A 16,851-nucleotide genomic window follows, 5' to 3' on the forward strand; every position below is an offset into this window, starting at 1 on the left:
ATTTAGTAGATGCATATGAAATTGATTGATAGCTCAAAGGGCGATGAAAATATTTTCACATTACTGTTGTGGGTTCGAACTCCATAATAAAAAAAAATAAAAAAATCTGAAAGCTCTGGAAAAAGAGATCGAGGAGGCTTAGTGCAGAAAGGGTGAGGAGGGAACAGAGGCACAGAGCATTAAATTGGTTGAGTCCAAATATGAAAACATTAGTATGTATTTTTATGTTAAAGTAAAAGGAAGATGGTGAAGGCTGGTGTCGTTGCTCTTAAAGACTGAAAGAAATAGGGAGGCAACGACAAGTACGTACACTGCACACATACTGTACTCCATTACTCCTATTACCACTACTTTAATTTCTCTTCTGTAATGCACTTTACCTGAATTCTAAATTTCAGAGATAAGATGCATTCAAAATGTGAGACTCTGCTTCTTTTCTTTCTTCATACTTCATATCCTTATTAATCTTTACAAAATTATTTTTCTACCTAGGACCACACCTTTCATTCACTTGTTTTTCTTTCTCATTTTTCAGATATATATCGTCACAATGTAAATTTACAGTTTAAGTTTCAGTTAGACTCAAGTCCAACATACTTCTACTTGAATGGATTTGCCTTCATATATAGTCATTTCCAAATATTATTATACTTTCTTTTTGACTCTCATAAAATAATTCTATCACAAGTTTAAAGAACATTATGATAAATTTTACATATCTTTATTTAAGATTACAAATTTTAATTTTATTTTAATTTTTAAGTTCCATGTAAAGTCGAAACCAAATGAATTGAAATGGAGGGAGAGTAATAGATTCTCATATAAGGTTTGTTGATGTATACAACTCAATGTTGAAAATAAGTTGTCGCATAAGTCAATTTATGGCAAAGTTATGTATTGAAAACTAAGGCGATTCAAAACGAAGTACCAAAGGTCTAATGGACAGTAATAATTTTAACAAATCTGATCACGTGATAATGTGTTTAGAAATATGACCATATAACAACGGTGGATTCTTCAAGATGAAACTTTTTAAAATGATTTTACGTGCCTAACTTAAATTAATATCGTGCCAATAATGTGTATACTTAGGAAATTACCGACATCTTTAAAAGATATAAAGGATTACAGTTCTTTAGACAAAAGTAGATCTTAATTCCTCTAACAACCAAGGCACCAACTTCATCATAAAATGAGTTTTAAATAAAGATTTAAACAATAACTTCCTCTATAATGGGCAGTAAATTCTTCAATTTAATTTGTTGTTTCGATCTAAATACGACCCAACTAGATATTCTATATTTATCCTTTTTCCCCTACAAAAATTTCAATTAGAAGTTATTCTCCTATCATATGCCAAAAAGATTATGACGTTCTCCATATAACATGCTACAATTTATTAATAGCATCATTATTTCAATCTAAGTCCTCTAAATAAGCAAAATAAACTCCATAAAAGAATTACTTAATATATATAAATAATTTATGAACTCGATTATCTAAATTCATGAGCTAACAACTAGTAATGTTCAATTTTCACCCAACTTCTGTGTAGACTGTGTACTATGTGCAGCAACAGTTGTACCTAACTTTTTTGTAAAATGGGTACCTTACAGCTTTGTAGGAGCCTATATATATGAAGATTGGGAATGTGCTATTACTATCATTTTTCTTCTTTTATTTTTTTCTTCTCTCTGTTGCAGCTCAGAAAGCAAAGTGCTCTGTTTTCATACATTCTGACTGAACAAAATTAAACAAGTCCAGTCGCTCTCACTTTCGCCTTTCACTTTATTGCCACTTAATTCATACCAGTAGTACTATACTTCAACTGATTAACAAAAGATTAAATGGAATTCGATCTACAGAATCCATTAACGGGCTTCGAAGAATACCATTTCGACTCCGTTTCAGCTCTCTTTGCCAACGAGTCCGATCACATGCCGTTGTTTCTCGACTTCAAATCTACCGATGTTCGCTTTTCCCTTCGCCGCCATTCTGTTTTCCTTATTTCTCAAGTAAACACTCTTCATAATTTTGTACTGCTTTCGTCCTACTCAGTTCTGCATTTTCAGAGTTTAATTGAACTATGTTAACTTTTCTACAAATGAAAATTATATCAATAGTATAGTAATTTGTAGTTAATTGTACGTCTCATTGGTTGTGATTTTTGCAGGTACAAAGTTCTTACAAATCTGATGGCTATATTGCCTACCTCGCCGTCAATTACATTGATCGTTTTCTCTCCAAACAAGCAGTTCTGGTAAACGGATTTCATTTCATTCTCATAGAAGTGTAATGAAATCGTTGAAAATCTGCTGAGAATTGTATGAAACTTACTTCAGGAGAATAAGCCATGGATTGTACGGATTCTCGTCATTGTTAGCCTTTCTCTTGCCGCAAAAATGAGGAACGTCGATTTATCACTGTCCGATATTCAGGTAAACTGTGAGTCAATATTGTACAGTATAATTTCATCTCGACTTCTCATCATTGCTAAAATTTCGATGCAATACGACTTAGTTTGAAAACTGTAACAGAGAGATGTAGGTTTAAATTTTGACGCTCAATCGATTCACCGCATGGAATCGCTGATTCTCGATACTCTCAAGTGGAGACTAAGATCCATCACGCCTTTCTCGTTTCTGCATTTCTTCAATTCGTTTTTTAAACTCGGCGACCCGTGTCTGACTCAGTCTCTTAAACAACGAGCTTCAGATATCATCTTCAGTACTCAATACGGTATTGTTAATTCTCTACTAATTTCAAAATTATGTTATTAGTTAGGTAATAAATGCTGTCTTAACCATTGATTAATGCCCGGCATGTTTACAATTTACTGCAGAAATTAAGCTTTTTGAGTACAAACCGTCAATAATAGCAGCATCGGCGCTTCTGTGTGCAGCTGAGGAGTTGATTCCCTTGCAATTTTCTTCTTGCTTAGCTGCAATTTCAGAAAGCCAGTACTCAAATAAAGTAAGTCTTCTTTAAATAAATAAATAAAATGTGCTTCCTTCTTCCTTGCTCTGTTTTATAAGATACATTTACTATTATTGGATTTTTTGACCGACTTTTCCTAATATTCCAAATACTTTATAGTAGTACATTAGTTTAGCTGTTTAGGTGTAATTTCTAAATGATAATATAAATAAGAACTAAATCGTTATTCTAAACAATTAAGACCAAAAACTACTACTACCATTATTTTTCTTATATTTTAAGTACAGTTTTTTTCTCTATTTGTCATTTTTGTTAGTAGTACTTTCTTCTTTTATTTGCAATTCTAACTGAGGAATTATACTCAATGTTAGGAGGAACTTATGAATGCTTTGGCTGTAATGCGGGAAATGCTGATAGAAGGGAGGGACTATTGTAGTATGTTGACGCCAAAAAGTGTTCTGGAGTGTGAACATACAAGCTCTCAATGCGAGACTCACACAAATCAGGATAGGGACACCATCAAAAAGCAGAGATTGAGCGATTTAAGGGATGATCAAACGTACCAGATTTCTCAGGTTCAATGGTGCTAAGATAGTAAGACAGTGTACCAGCGTCCCTATTTTGTTTTCATTGATTTTGTTGCCTCGTGCATAGCAATTTTGTTTGAGTGGGAACAGATTCGTCGAGGAGGACCTTTGAATGAATTGAACTCTAAACTAAATCAGAGCAGTGTAGAATTGCAACGAATTAGATGCACAATCTCTATAGGTTCCACTATTCGCATAATTGTGTAGAGAAAATTCGCTCATTGTACTTTTATGTTATAGACTATTCAAAAGAATCTTTGTTCTTTGGAACCGAACAAAGATAAGGGAGGTACTGTGAAGCTGAATATTTACATTAGTTTGTAGTTTTATGTGCAGTCAGTGCCAGTAGAAGAAAAAATGGAAAAAGAGAAGCTTACTGTATTTCGCTTTGCCACTTTCCAGTGGGGCAAAGAGTGATGAATAATATGGTTCGAGTGGGGCTTGGAGAGAGGAAACGTTGTTATTATGCAGATTTCAGCTAGGTATTTGAATTTTGGACAAAAGACATGTCGTCATTAACTTCTTTGAAAGCCACACTACGAGATTATTATTTTTTTTCTACAGAGGATGGAGTAAATTATTGGTGTTCTATAGCATAATTCCTTTTCTTCTCCCTCCTAGAGGCGCAGATGTCATGCAACAACCACTTTCTCTATTCCAATCTTGAAGCACATTCGTTATTTACTAACGGAATTCAGTAGAAATGTCGGTCTTTGTTTAAAACTGTTCCAGCAGTTTTTGTTTCTTAATTCCTGTAATTTGCAATCACTCTTTAGATACAGTAAAAGTTGTGAAGTCACAAAATTATGCATGCCTATGGGTCAACCCAAATGATTCACATCCACAGTAACATAACGTTGCCTTTACAGAGGTTACAAAATCATTATCTACACTTAAAGAGGTCCCAGGGCATCTTATTTTCTGAAATTCATAATCAACCATTTCTAAACCTGTCTGTAATTCTGCATATAGCTACTCTTTCAGCTTTGCTGTCCCTCTGTTACATATGACTTAAAACAAGACTAATACAAAAGATGACACCCTAAGCTACCAGGCACTGGTAAAAGCTTAAAGGATTGTAGGTACTTCGGGCTCTTTCCCTACCCGTTATTTTGCACCACTCGGATATCTGAAATAAGTCACTATATGATAAGTGCAATTAAGGGCTCTTCATATGACATAGTGCTAAATATTACTTGGATTTGCCAGTCTTCCACATTGAACCTTTCTTGTGATAAGGGCTATGCCTCGAATCAACACTGATTTGGGAAATTCTCGATTGAAAAGCAGCACTACCACAGATAGGAGATGTCAGTTGAATTCTTCAGGACATCCAGCAGAATCAAGAGATTCTACTTGAAGTTTACTGGAATCTTTACTCTTTAAACTTCCAAATATTGGAAAGTGAGATGGCGTTCAAAAGTGATATTCCACTTGTTGCCAAGTGTGCAATAGTATCATTGTGTGTTTCTTGAACAAAGTATACTACTTTTCGTTGTCAGTTCTTCCAGGTAGGCCGCAAATGTTGACAAACTGACAATAAGAAAATCTGACACTTAATTTACTTACAGATAACCATACCTAGGAGAAAAAAACATATAACTTTGAAACTTTCTCATGTTAATGTAGAAGTGTAATATCATGTAGCATAGATTCTTTTTAAGGGGATTAGAAGGGTTAAGTACTATGAAGACATTATGCATTCTGTGATACAATAGGCAAAGAGAAACAATATGCATCTAATATGTACATTTACTCATCAAATATTTACAGGTTGTAAAGGCCCTTTAAAAATCTTAGCTTGAATATTATGAGATACCGACATAGCCAGATATTTGAATTTCGTAATCTGCCGGATGACAACTATACAAATAAGAATACAATTATAAGACCTAAAACCACCATACATAATGAGCTCCACAGGTTTTCATATTAAATATCTGCTCCTTATTGCTCAGTTAACCTACTCTGCTTAATATTGGTTTTCAATGAGTGAAGAACAAAGCACACCTATTTCCTACACCTGGAAATCCTAGAAATTTAAAGCAGAAAATATCAATGCATGTCTTTATTACAGAAACATCTATTGATTTTACAAATCATTGCACTCTACATAGAATGCTCATTTTTCAAGAAGAGGAGGTTTTTACGGATCGATATAAAACTCCTTTCTTCTTCCTTCAGTTAATAACATTTGAATCCAAATTCTTGATTAACATCCAAATAACAGCGGGAGAACATAAAAAGTTCAGCAGAACAAAATTGAAGTATCTGCAAATTTCTGTGGGTAAGTAGGCAATACCTGAACAAATTGTTGTTGAATATGATGACGATTCCTCAATTCAGTACTTCAGAAGGTGCCTATCTAGATTTTAAACAGTTAGAGAAATCAGTTCCACCTCAGTCGTGACTTTCCACCTTTGTTCCAGATATGGTGCATCCATGTGGTGTGGTTATTCTATATCAGAATAATAAAATGTTTTACATAACTAACATGAGCTAACAACTTGGTAGAGTTATCAATCATTCAGATCACCAGTAATCTCCACATGAACAGACTCCATCCTTAAAATGGTGGAAACGGTGCATATCACGTACAATAATTTCTCGTTTCATGACAAGCGAGATGTACTTTGTTGCACTATGGCAGTCACCACAAACCCGGAGATTTTTCCTGATGTGAATAGTTGTACCAGCACTTGTATTTAAAAGCCCAAATGCAATAGCAAGCTTCTCACTGTGGCTCTTTAGCAATTGCTCCTGAACAATATCTTCCACATCGTGAATTGAATCAGTATCAGGAATATATCCAGCAGCTTTAATCCTATCAAACAGTTTCTCAAGGTAAGCATAGATCTTCTCTGACTGAGGATGGCTAGTGCTTCCTGAGTAGAATGTGTGGACCTCGTTTCTTAAATCAACTAGACTCCATCCAGGTGTCTTTTGAATACCTTTTCTCTCCATCATAGTTCTGACGTTAGCAACTTTATACCATATTGAAGCCGTGGCGTACATATTAGCAAGAAGCACATGATATCCACCATCATCGGGATCTAGCTCAAATAGCTTGTCTGCTGCCTTCTCCCCCAAATCTACATTTTTGTGAATCTTGCAAGCTCCCAACATTGCACCATAGACATTGAGTCCTGGTCTGATAGGCATATTATCAATGAAGTTCCAAGCCTCACTCAGCCGACCAGCTCGACCAATTAGGTCAACCATTGCCCCATAATGGTCCATTGAAGGCTCCAAGTTGTATTCTTCCCTCATGATCGCGAAATAGTTGTGCCCCTTCTCTACAAAGCCAGAGTGGCTGCAAGCTGAGATGACACAGAGAAATGTTATGTCGTTAGGCTCTACATGCCCCTTTCGCATTTCCTCAAATAATTCAACAGCTTCCTTTCCAAAGCCATGTGTGCCATATCCATCTATCATGGCATTCCATGTTGTAACATGCCTATCATCCATCATGTCAAATAGCTTTCTTGCTGTGTGAACTGCTCCACATTTTGCATACATGTCAACAAGTGCAGTGGCTACAAAAACATTCCTGTTCAAACAAGTTCTTACAGCAAATCCATGTATCCACTTAGCTTGGCGCAATACTGATAACTCAGCAAGAGCAGTAACAACACTTACCATTGTAAATGAATCAGGTTTGATGTTCATCAGATGCATTTTACAAAAGTGAGTTAATGCATCCATTACGCATCCATTTTGTGCATAGCCCAATATCATAGCATTCCATGAAACAAGTGTTTTTCCTCTCAAGTTTTCAAACAATTCAGCTGCAATATCCACTCTTTGGCACTTGCAATACATTGAAATCAACGAGTTAACAACTGCAACATTAGAACCAAGACCTAGTTGGTTGACTAGTTTGTGAACATATTGTCCAAGCTCAATATTCCTTGTTTCAGCACACGCATGTAAAGTGCTCATAATAGTCACATTCGTCGGTTTGAATCCTTCATCCAACATTTTCTGAAAGATGATAAGAGCTTCATCGTAATATCCATTCCGTGCATATCCATCTATCATAGCATTCAACGATACAACCGTCTTAGAATCCATCTTATCAAAAACCAACCTAGCAGTACCCACTGACCCACATTTAGCATACATATCGACCAAAGCAGTCGAGACATTCACAAGCGACTCAAAACCATTTCTAAAAACATATCCATGAATCAACTTCCCCATTTTAAAGGACCCAATTGCACCGCAAGCAGGCAAAATGGACACAATCGTAACCGAATCCGGCCTATTACACCCTTCCTCTTGCATTCTTAGAACCAACTCCAACGCTCTCTTTGACATCCCATTTTGTGCATATCCTGAAATAACCGTATTCCAACAAACCAAATCCCTCTCAGGCATTCTATCAAACATCTTATATGCATCACCAACCATCCCACATTTAGCATAAAGATTCACAACACTAGTCATCGCAAACAAACTATCTGAAAACCCATGAAGAATCAACTGCGCATGTACCTGTTTACCCTTCACAACATCAGAATTATCTGCACAAGCTTTTAACAAATAGCTAAAATTATATATTACCGGAGTTACATCATCATATCTCAAACGAGAGTAAAAAGCCAAAGAAGAATCCAAATTAGAGTGATGGGTATGGCCTTTTAGCATCGTATGATACATGGGGTCAACTTTGAGTTTAGCAAATTCAAAGACTTTGGTGGCATCATTAAGGCTACCATATTTGGTGAATAAGCTAACTAATTTTGTTTCAAAAAGGTGTTCTTTATAGAGACCGTTTTTGATAATGTGAGGGAGAATTTGGTGAAGCTCTTTCATGGAATTGCAGAGTTCCAGGAGGATTGCTGTTGGGTGTTTGTATATATGTAATGGGATGTGGACCCTTTGAGATAGAAACGTCGGCTGTGGAATCGCCGCCGGTGGCGGTGGTGCTGGAGTGATGGAGCGTGCCAACAGCGGGAAACTCATGAAGCTTACTGATTCTTCACTGAAATCTACTGATAGAGTAAAGTACCACTTCCAAAGAGCAGTTTACAATCGAACTGTTATCTCCATTAATATTCATTATCTTTTACTAGCTTTTATTTCTAGCAATGCAATCACTTGAAAGACCTGATTTTTTTTTTGGTTCGATCAACTAGCTAACTCTATAAATAGTTTATTCTCAATGTGATGTAGTGAATGAGGTTGTTTCTTGGTAATTGGATCGTGCATGGCGTGAATCCAAATTCATCAAGCTTCAATGTGAATATCGAAAACCAGATAAAAAATCCCAAAAAATCTATATATAGTTTATTTACTCCACCAATGTCTGTCAAAATGATACTAACAAAGCCCTACGTTAATTTCTTCAAGGGGTTGTCCATGATTCCACCTTTTAACATAAAATTCATCAGGTACATTAGAAATGATTAGAGAAAGGTAAAGAAAACCAAGACTAAAAGGAGTATATATTATACAATGTAAATTGAACCACAACATTAACAAATGAGAAATCTAGTACGTAGGATCAAGAAGAGAATTCTTCTCTCCATGAATTTAGTTCACGAGACAAGTAGAATCTCTTCATTCTTTGACTCAATTGAATATTTACATACGAAAGCTTGTGCTCTTCCTTAAAAAAAAAAACGAACTTCAACTATGTTATTAATACGCAACTGCCTCCCTCATTTCTTTTTGGAAGCATTTGCTTATTATTACATATATATAATATATATATATACAACCTTGCTTGCAAGTTTCCTATTTGCAATACATTTTTAAAATTGGAAGCACATCTTTCTGAAGCATTTTGCCACTTTGACGCTGGAAAATGCCTTGCTTCCAAAAAAACAGCCGGCATTCTGTGCCTTAGCTAGCATGCCATAACCTATACGAGATTCTACCCTTGTATGTATGGGCAAGTTTAATGAAATTCTTCCATTCTGGAAAAAGAATGTTGCTAATTATGGACCGCGCTTGTAGGCTTGGCTTTTCAAGGGAGAGAACAATGTGAAGGATGCTCTACTCTAGAATTAACAGCTACCCGTATTGTCATTCTTTTTTGTGTCCTAAGCCCTCTGCAGAGTTATGGTTCAGGACTTTGTTGACACAATAGCAGGCGGACTTAGTTCAAATGGAGTCTTGCCAAGTTCAGAATAACTTCCTACGCATATAGTATCACCTCTACCATGCCATATGCCATCTTGGACATTGTTCATCTCTAATGTTCTAGCTTCCTGTTCAATAAAACAACAAGAATTCAAAATCGATTAACAAAGCAAAATATGCCATCAAACTTCACAAACTACAGATCCCGAGTGACTTAGATTGTGTTTTTCTGAGTCAATCAACTTATTCAGCTTCTCTTGGGACCGAGGGGTGAGAAAAAGCAACAAGATACTTCACCCGACCAGGCAAAGAAACTCTACTTTGTTGTTATTTAATGCAGGTTGAATAATAGAACGAACCTGAGATAAGGTGCAGCATGGACAGGTTAAATGGAAGATGCAATCATCCAAAGAACTATCACCCTGAAGAAGTATCAAAAGAGCAAGAGTTATCACAACAGTTAAAGAAAAACAATAATAGATGCAAGTAAAATACTGTTGTCCTTCCAAATATGTTACCACTCATCAGCATTTCAGTAGCTCAAAATACAAGAGAAGATGTAAAAACCAATAAAGAGGGTAGGTTAAGAAGAAAAAACCGACGATAGATTATTATTTATAAAAACTGGACTGCAGAGAAACCATTACTAAAACTAGAGAATAACAAGCTATACGATAATTCAACCAATTCCCACAAATAGTTTGTGCAACTCTAGGAATATGATCAAACAGGAAGAACTGAAAAGTAGCAGTAAAAGCGAAAATAGGGATTAAAGTACTCACTCTGATATTGAACTTGTTTCTCATTTTTGTGCGGTGATAACCCATATATACTCCAACTAAGATTATAAAAGCACCACCAACATATAAAAAGCAGTGCTTCCTTGTGACAATGAACGCCAGAATGCTTAGGAGAGCAACAAGAGTGAGAATCAAATAAATAGAGCCCTGCAGACCAGTATAAATCTGTTTCAGTACACGAGTATTTTATGGAAAGCTGACAAATCAATGTTAAAGTACGAAGCAGTAAAATTTTCTTCAGTTCCAATCAAATCTCGCCAACATTTTGAAAACAGGTAACATTAAACATTTATACCAGACATTGTGTAATGCAACTAAGAGTGCAAAATATTTGTTTCCACATTAATATGTATATAATGAACAATCATTAAGACCCTTCTAGTCCTAACCAATCTATGTTGACCAAGTAAATTAACAATATAAGATAGATTGCTGCGAACTAGTAAAACATAATTTAAAGAGGAGATAGCAAATCACTATAACAGAAACAAATTTAAAGATGACATTGACCACGAGGGATCGCCAAGAACTCGAGGGGGTGGGTAGGTCAACAACTAGTACGGATTTAAATGTGAAAAATATTGACCTGAAGAAAGCAGGAACCGAAACCAGCACGTTTCATATTCTTTCCAAATCTGTACCAGGGGCAGCTGCAATACATGAAGAAAAATTAAAATCAGCACCATAATCCCAACCACTTAATTGATGATGAATTAAGAACAAGAGCAAATGTTCATTTGCAAGTAAAGCATTCAACTTTCAAGTAGGAAAGGAATTGTTCAACAATAAGTCAAATTTGGCTGACTATTAATTTTCCTCATTTAATAATAGAGGATAATAAGTAATGGTTCCCTATCAGCTGAAATCAATTGCACATTCTCAAAAAGGTTTGCCTTACAATTTTTAATCTAGCAATTTCACAAAAGGAAATGACAAGAAAAAGCTAATCCTGGATTTTCAAACGCGAAACCAAAATTAGAAACTAAGAATTAAAAAATCAATCAATCAACCACCCTCTATCTCTAACCGGTGCATGTTGGATTCTTCAAAAGTACTTGGGCATCAAAAGTGAAGAGTGCAGGCAACTTAGCTTGAAACTAAAAAGCTACAGCGCCTTTTTCACCGGCCGGCGGTGGAAGGGAGATTATCCCCAGTTTTCCTCCGGCCGGCGGGGAGAGAGAAACAAACCAGTTTTTGAGTTTCATTAACAAAACCAAATAAACGAAAAAAAGTACAAGTGGAGGACCAGAAAACAAACACATAATAAAAGTAAGAAAATATTAACCAAAATCCAAAACCCACATAATAAAATGATGGGAAAACAAATAACAGAAAAGCTAGAAAAAAAAAAAGAGGAAAAAACTTTACCAAACAGACTGAAAAGCAATTCGACGGTCGTCAAGACAATCACAAAAAAGCTCTCCTTCCCACATCCTCAAAACCCCTCCACCATAATCATAACCCATAGCATTTTCTTCATCCCCATTCAAATTCAACTTCACCCACTGCCCCTTTTGTGCTTGCATCGCCACCGTGGAACACAACAAATCAAAATCCACCACCGTCACCCCTTCCGACAACAACCTCTGCCCCTCTCCCTCTTCCTCCTCCTCCCCTCCTCTTGCTTTCTCCGCCGCCATTTCTGTCTTTTCAAACACATCCATTATCTGGGTGCTCTCTTCCGAAAAATTGCTCCTTCCTATAAAAAGTTTATATAACGAACAGAGTATAATTGTGGATTAAGGCGAAATATTTGGGCCGAGTAGAACGGAAGAGATATATATAGATGATTAAAATAGTTGAGATCGAGTATTTTAAAGGGATATTTGAACATAATTATGGTGTATTTTATTTTATTTTTAGAGGAGGATATGGTGGCTCGATAATTGGTGGCGATTTTATTATTGCCAATAAAAAAAGGTATTTTGGTTGGCGCGAGAAATAATGATGGTGGGCCCGACGGTACAGCTGGTGACACGGATATAGCTTTTGAGGGATTTTTACTTGCCAAGTTAACGGTCAAAATTATTGTACTACTAACATTATTTATTAACGCATCATTGCGAGAAAAAACAAAAGGTATAATACATATATATTTCATTTATTAGCCCAAACTATAACATGTTTCAATTAAATATCTTTTAACACATGATAAATATTTTTATAAACATTTCAAACTAAAAATTCAAAAAAGTTTATGTGTGAGTAAATAAGTTTACCATTTATGATGGATCCGGCTCCCCTCTCCATTACCCCTTCCCTCCATTTCGTCAAGTGCACATCTAGAGTAGAGATATATGTTATATTTAAAGTTTAAAAGTCAATATTATATCATATGAATAAATATCATAATCATAGTTAAGTCAACTAATTTTAGAAAACTACTCTCCAAATTTGGTAAGAATTACAATATATTCCATACAAAACTTGATATTTATTGATATCTTTAACTTCATCTTATATTTTTAATTTACAATTTAACATTTAAATACAAAAATATAATATGAAATTAATAATTATAACTCAAAAGTCAATCAACTATTGATATTTCACTTAAAAAGTCACCCAATCAATTTAAATATTTTTTTTGTTGAAATCTAATTTTATTTTAAACTATTTTTATTATAAGAAATAAGAAGATATCTATTTTGTTTATCTTACTAATCCACTCCAATTATTTAATTATATATTTTTTTTTTGAAAAACGTACTATAGCAATAGACAAAAAAAATCATTTTCCGTTCTAGCAATTGTTTAGTAGAATTAAATAAGGTGAAAATGATCCAAAAAAAGGAGAATATTGGAATTGATCAAAAGTAATTAAGAAGTAATCAAAAGAATGCACAATAGCAATCTCCATAATTCGCGAGGAAAGTGCCTAATAGAAATATTTTATCATATGTCTAAGTTCGAGTTGTGGAAATAACTTTTTACAATAGACCATTGTGTTATGACTTTTTTTAGATCCCACACATAGCAAAAGTTTAATACATTGGATTGTTTTTTTCCAGCTCATTTGAAACATATCATAATTTGAATGTTTTTTATGTATTTGAGCCAAAAAGATATTAATGCATCATGTGAATTGTTGTATTAACAAGAGTATTAATTTAGTCTTATGATCATGAGTTTTTTTTTTTTTTGTTTATTCAATAAAAAAAAGTCAACTATATATAATAAGTGAACTTAATTAGGAAATGACTGAGAACGAACTTGTTACTAGTATAATTCTAATACGATATTGTATTACGTTTGGTTGTACTATTTTCTTATGAACTTTATTATTTAATGTAAGATTTAATAAAAATTGCAGTGAACTTTTAAAGTCCTGGACCATTTCAAATGATATTAATAATTATTCGGACAACTGAATAAATAGGTTAATTATAAGTTGAAGGGGGTTGACTTAAGTGTGAATTGTGAGCCAGCCTACGTTGCACCTACTATTAGCTGTATTTTTTTAATTATTATATATGCTTGGTGGGCGTTGTGCTAATTAATAAGATTATTATTGAGGTTTCAATCATTATTTCTCATCGACTAAATGTTCTTTGATTTCCTTGATTATAAATTATTAATTTGTAAGACCAATAATTTATTACTGGATCCTTTTTGAGATAAAGTTTAGATTATAATTTTGTCTATACATGAAAGTGGGATCAGGAATATTATGGATAATGAATTAATTAAGTAACTTGTAGTATTCAAATAATTGTGTTAGTTGTAGATAATGATATAATTCTTATTTTGTATATTTGATTTGTTTCGACGAGGATTGGAGGATAATATGAAAAATTATGATTTTACTCATGGAAACACATATTCTAATTAAGAAAATATTAGTTGATAAGTTTTACTGTTCATTATGGTCTAATTGAGAAAATAGTTAAAGCCTATGAATTCTATAAGACTAATTAAAATATTTTATAAAAGATTACTAAGTGACCCATCGAGCTAATTCAATACCAAATAAGTTGCAACTCTAGCCTCTAAGGAAAGTTAGAAGCAACAAATTCAATCGAGTTCATCACACATGATTCAATTTTCAAGTATATTTGTATATTATTATATTTAATAAAAAGAACACATTAATTTTAAATATTAAATTAATCGGATTTTATTTCAACCAAAAAACAGGATGAACCCAACAAGAGGGAAATGAACAAAGAAACAAACCCGAAAGCAAAGAAAATGTTTTGACAATTAAAGGATCCTTTCACGTAATACAACTAACTTGCCAGACCCTATTTTGTAGATTTCTGTTCACAAAAGAAAACGTCTCTTTTTCTATTTTCAGTTATGATACAAATTAAATTTCGTCTCAACGTTAGATTCTTGTTTGATGAATTGTTACTTTTTCAACAATCAAATATAGCATAAGTACTCATCTTAACAAAAAATACGTTTTCTTAAAAAATTATTAAATATAATGCATAATTTATGAAAATATCTTTAATTGATAGACGGCTCCTGAAAATTGAACACTACTAAGAAAATGGAGTATAAAGGTATAGTTATAAAAACATAGGAATAGTAATTTTTGTTTTGATAAGGTGACACTTATTTTGAGACAGATAGAAGACGGAGAAAGTAATTAGTACACAAATTGCTTAAGATTTTTTCGGGAACAAATTTAATGGTTAAAAAGAAAGTTCAAGAGTTTAATTATATTCATTAAAAAGGTCTTAGTTGATTCAATTCATTAACCACTATGAGTGGAGTACTATATTTTATTGTTAATTTATTACTACTGAGTACTGATAATACGACTTGATAATAATAATAATAATAACAATACAAAGAAATTGGACGGGTATAAAGCATACAACAAAAATATATTTATTTCTTGGTCATAAACCCCCCACCCCACCCTTAAGAGGTAGATAGGAACAATTTAAATATTTAAAGAAGCCGATTCTAATTCAAGTTGTGAAGATGGTTCATTTACAATATCATAAAGTAGGTAACCAAAATCAACTTTTAGAAATAGAAATGTAATATAAGTGCCTTTTAACCTTTCAAAGATTGGAAATGATTCTTGATCAAGTCCAAGTTGATTTACGTCTATCATTTTATTTTTATAAAACAAAAACAAAAACAAAAGCAAAAGTAGTGATAGTGGTAGGAACCAAAGTGGCCTAGTGGACAATGACTAATGAGTTGTCTTTTGGATAAGATTCAGATGAACTACCCGTTAACTATTGCACATGAAATTGTAATCCTTTTTTTTATAATAAAGTTTCAACATTATTCCCCTACGGTGCTTAAATGTTGGCCTATATATGAACCAAATTGACCACACTATTCTATTTAGTATTTAGTTGTGGCCGACTAGGAGAATGTGTTTTTCCTCAATCTTTTGCTTTCTGATTTTTTTATAATGTCATTTTTATATCTTATAAGATTTTTTGAGCGGCTCACATTTGACACTCAACATACTTTCTTTCAATTGATTAAATAGCTCATGGAAGTGCTGTGTAATTTTTTAATAAATAAAGATGATCGTTGATATCCATCGAATCGAAAATTTCTGTTTTGTTTTTGTTTTTTTAGTATTTTGGTTGGTCAGATTCCATTTTTCTTTGCTTTTAAGTAGTTACATTTATCGTATTAAATGTTGTAGACAAAATTTGATCGACTTAAGTGTGAAAATTAATTTCAACAAAAAAAAAAAAATTGCAATCAATTAAAGGTCCAAAGAGGCGCAACTAACAAGAGTGAACCAAGGCATTCCATCAATCAATCAATTATACAAAACTCTGGAACATAATAGCTTAATTATATGACCCTCTAATATGTATAGAGATGACTAAAAGATCTCCCATTATGAATTTTTATCTACATACAAATCTTTAAGGCAGGGGCGGCTCTAATAAATTGGTGGCCTAAAGCAAAATCCAAATGGGAGGCCTTAGATTCGAATATATATTTTTTATGAAGTTTATTATAGTCAATTATTTAATCATTCTTGAGACATAGTACTCATAATTTGTCAAACTTTTATTACTTCCTTGCTCTTTTATGAAAAATTTATATTTTCTACAAATTATACGCGATATTTTTTTTAAAAAAATATGTATAACCTATTGTATTTTTAAAAATGAGGCCCCTCAAATTTTGGGGCCTAAGGCAGTTGCTTTTTTTTTAAAGTTGTAGAGCCGCCATTGCTCTAAGGGCATCTCCAACTCAATCCTCTATTTTTTCAGATAACCAACTCCAATCCAATTTTCTGTTTTACTATCTAAAAAGGAATTTTTTTCTCTCTCCTCAATATTATATTATTATTTCTATTTCATTCTTATTTTCTTATTTCATAATATAAATCCTTTATTTCTTTTTTCCCAAATAATTACTTTATATAATTTTTAATGTGATATGAAATTATATTTTATTCTAAATTTTTAAATAACATAAATTGCAAGAAAATATAATATAAT

The 16,851-nt window shown here is 33.4% G+C and overlaps 3 protein-coding genes across 3 annotated transcripts; 1 reads left to right on the plus strand and 2 right to left on the minus strand.

Moving 5' to 3' along the window:
- The first annotated feature begins 1,695 nt into the window (after nt 1-1,695).
- LOC125846582 (putative cyclin-D6-1) lies at nt 1,696-4,226 on the plus strand. The gene is made up of 6 exons (XM_049526107.1): nt 1,696-2,015; nt 2,174-2,260; nt 2,343-2,438; nt 2,538-2,739; nt 2,843-2,973; nt 3,309-4,226. The coding sequence occupies exons 1-6, from the start codon at nt 1,848-1,850 to the stop codon at nt 3,525-3,527; spliced, it is 903 nt and encodes a 300-aa protein (XP_049382064.1). The 5' UTR covers nt 1,696-1,847; the 3' UTR covers nt 3,528-4,226.
- A 120-nt stretch (nt 4,227-4,346) lies between these two features.
- LOC125846581 (pentatricopeptide repeat-containing protein At1g11290, chloroplastic) lies at nt 4,347-8,627 on the minus strand. Its single transcript, XM_049526106.1, has 2 exons — nt 5,827-8,627; nt 4,347-5,105 (listed from the first exon to the last, which is right to left on the minus strand). The coding sequence occupies exon 1, from the start codon at nt 8,490-8,492 to the stop codon at nt 6,057-6,059; it is 2,436 nt and encodes an 811-aa protein (XP_049382063.1). The 5' UTR covers nt 8,493-8,627; the 3' UTR covers nt 4,347-5,105; nt 5,827-6,056.
- A 319-nt stretch (nt 8,628-8,946) lies between these two features.
- Nucleotides 8,947-12,218, minus strand: LOC125846583 (uncharacterized). The gene is made up of 5 exons (XM_049526108.1): nt 11,783-12,218; nt 11,001-11,064; nt 10,397-10,561; nt 9,974-10,036; nt 8,947-9,742 (listed from the first exon to the last, which is right to left on the minus strand). Exons 1-5 carry the CDS (start codon nt 12,076-12,078, stop codon nt 9,599-9,601), a joined length of 732 nt encoding a protein of 243 aa, XP_049382065.1. The 5' UTR covers nt 12,079-12,218; the 3' UTR covers nt 8,947-9,598.
- Nucleotides 12,219-16,851: the final 4,633 nt, after the last annotated feature.

Source organism: Solanum stenotomum, chromosome 12 (assembly GCF_019186545.1).
Source record: "Solanum stenotomum isolate F172 chromosome 12, ASM1918654v1, whole genome shotgun sequence".
Lineage (NCBI taxonomy): Eukaryota > Viridiplantae > Streptophyta > Magnoliopsida > Solanales > Solanaceae > Solanum > Solanum stenotomum.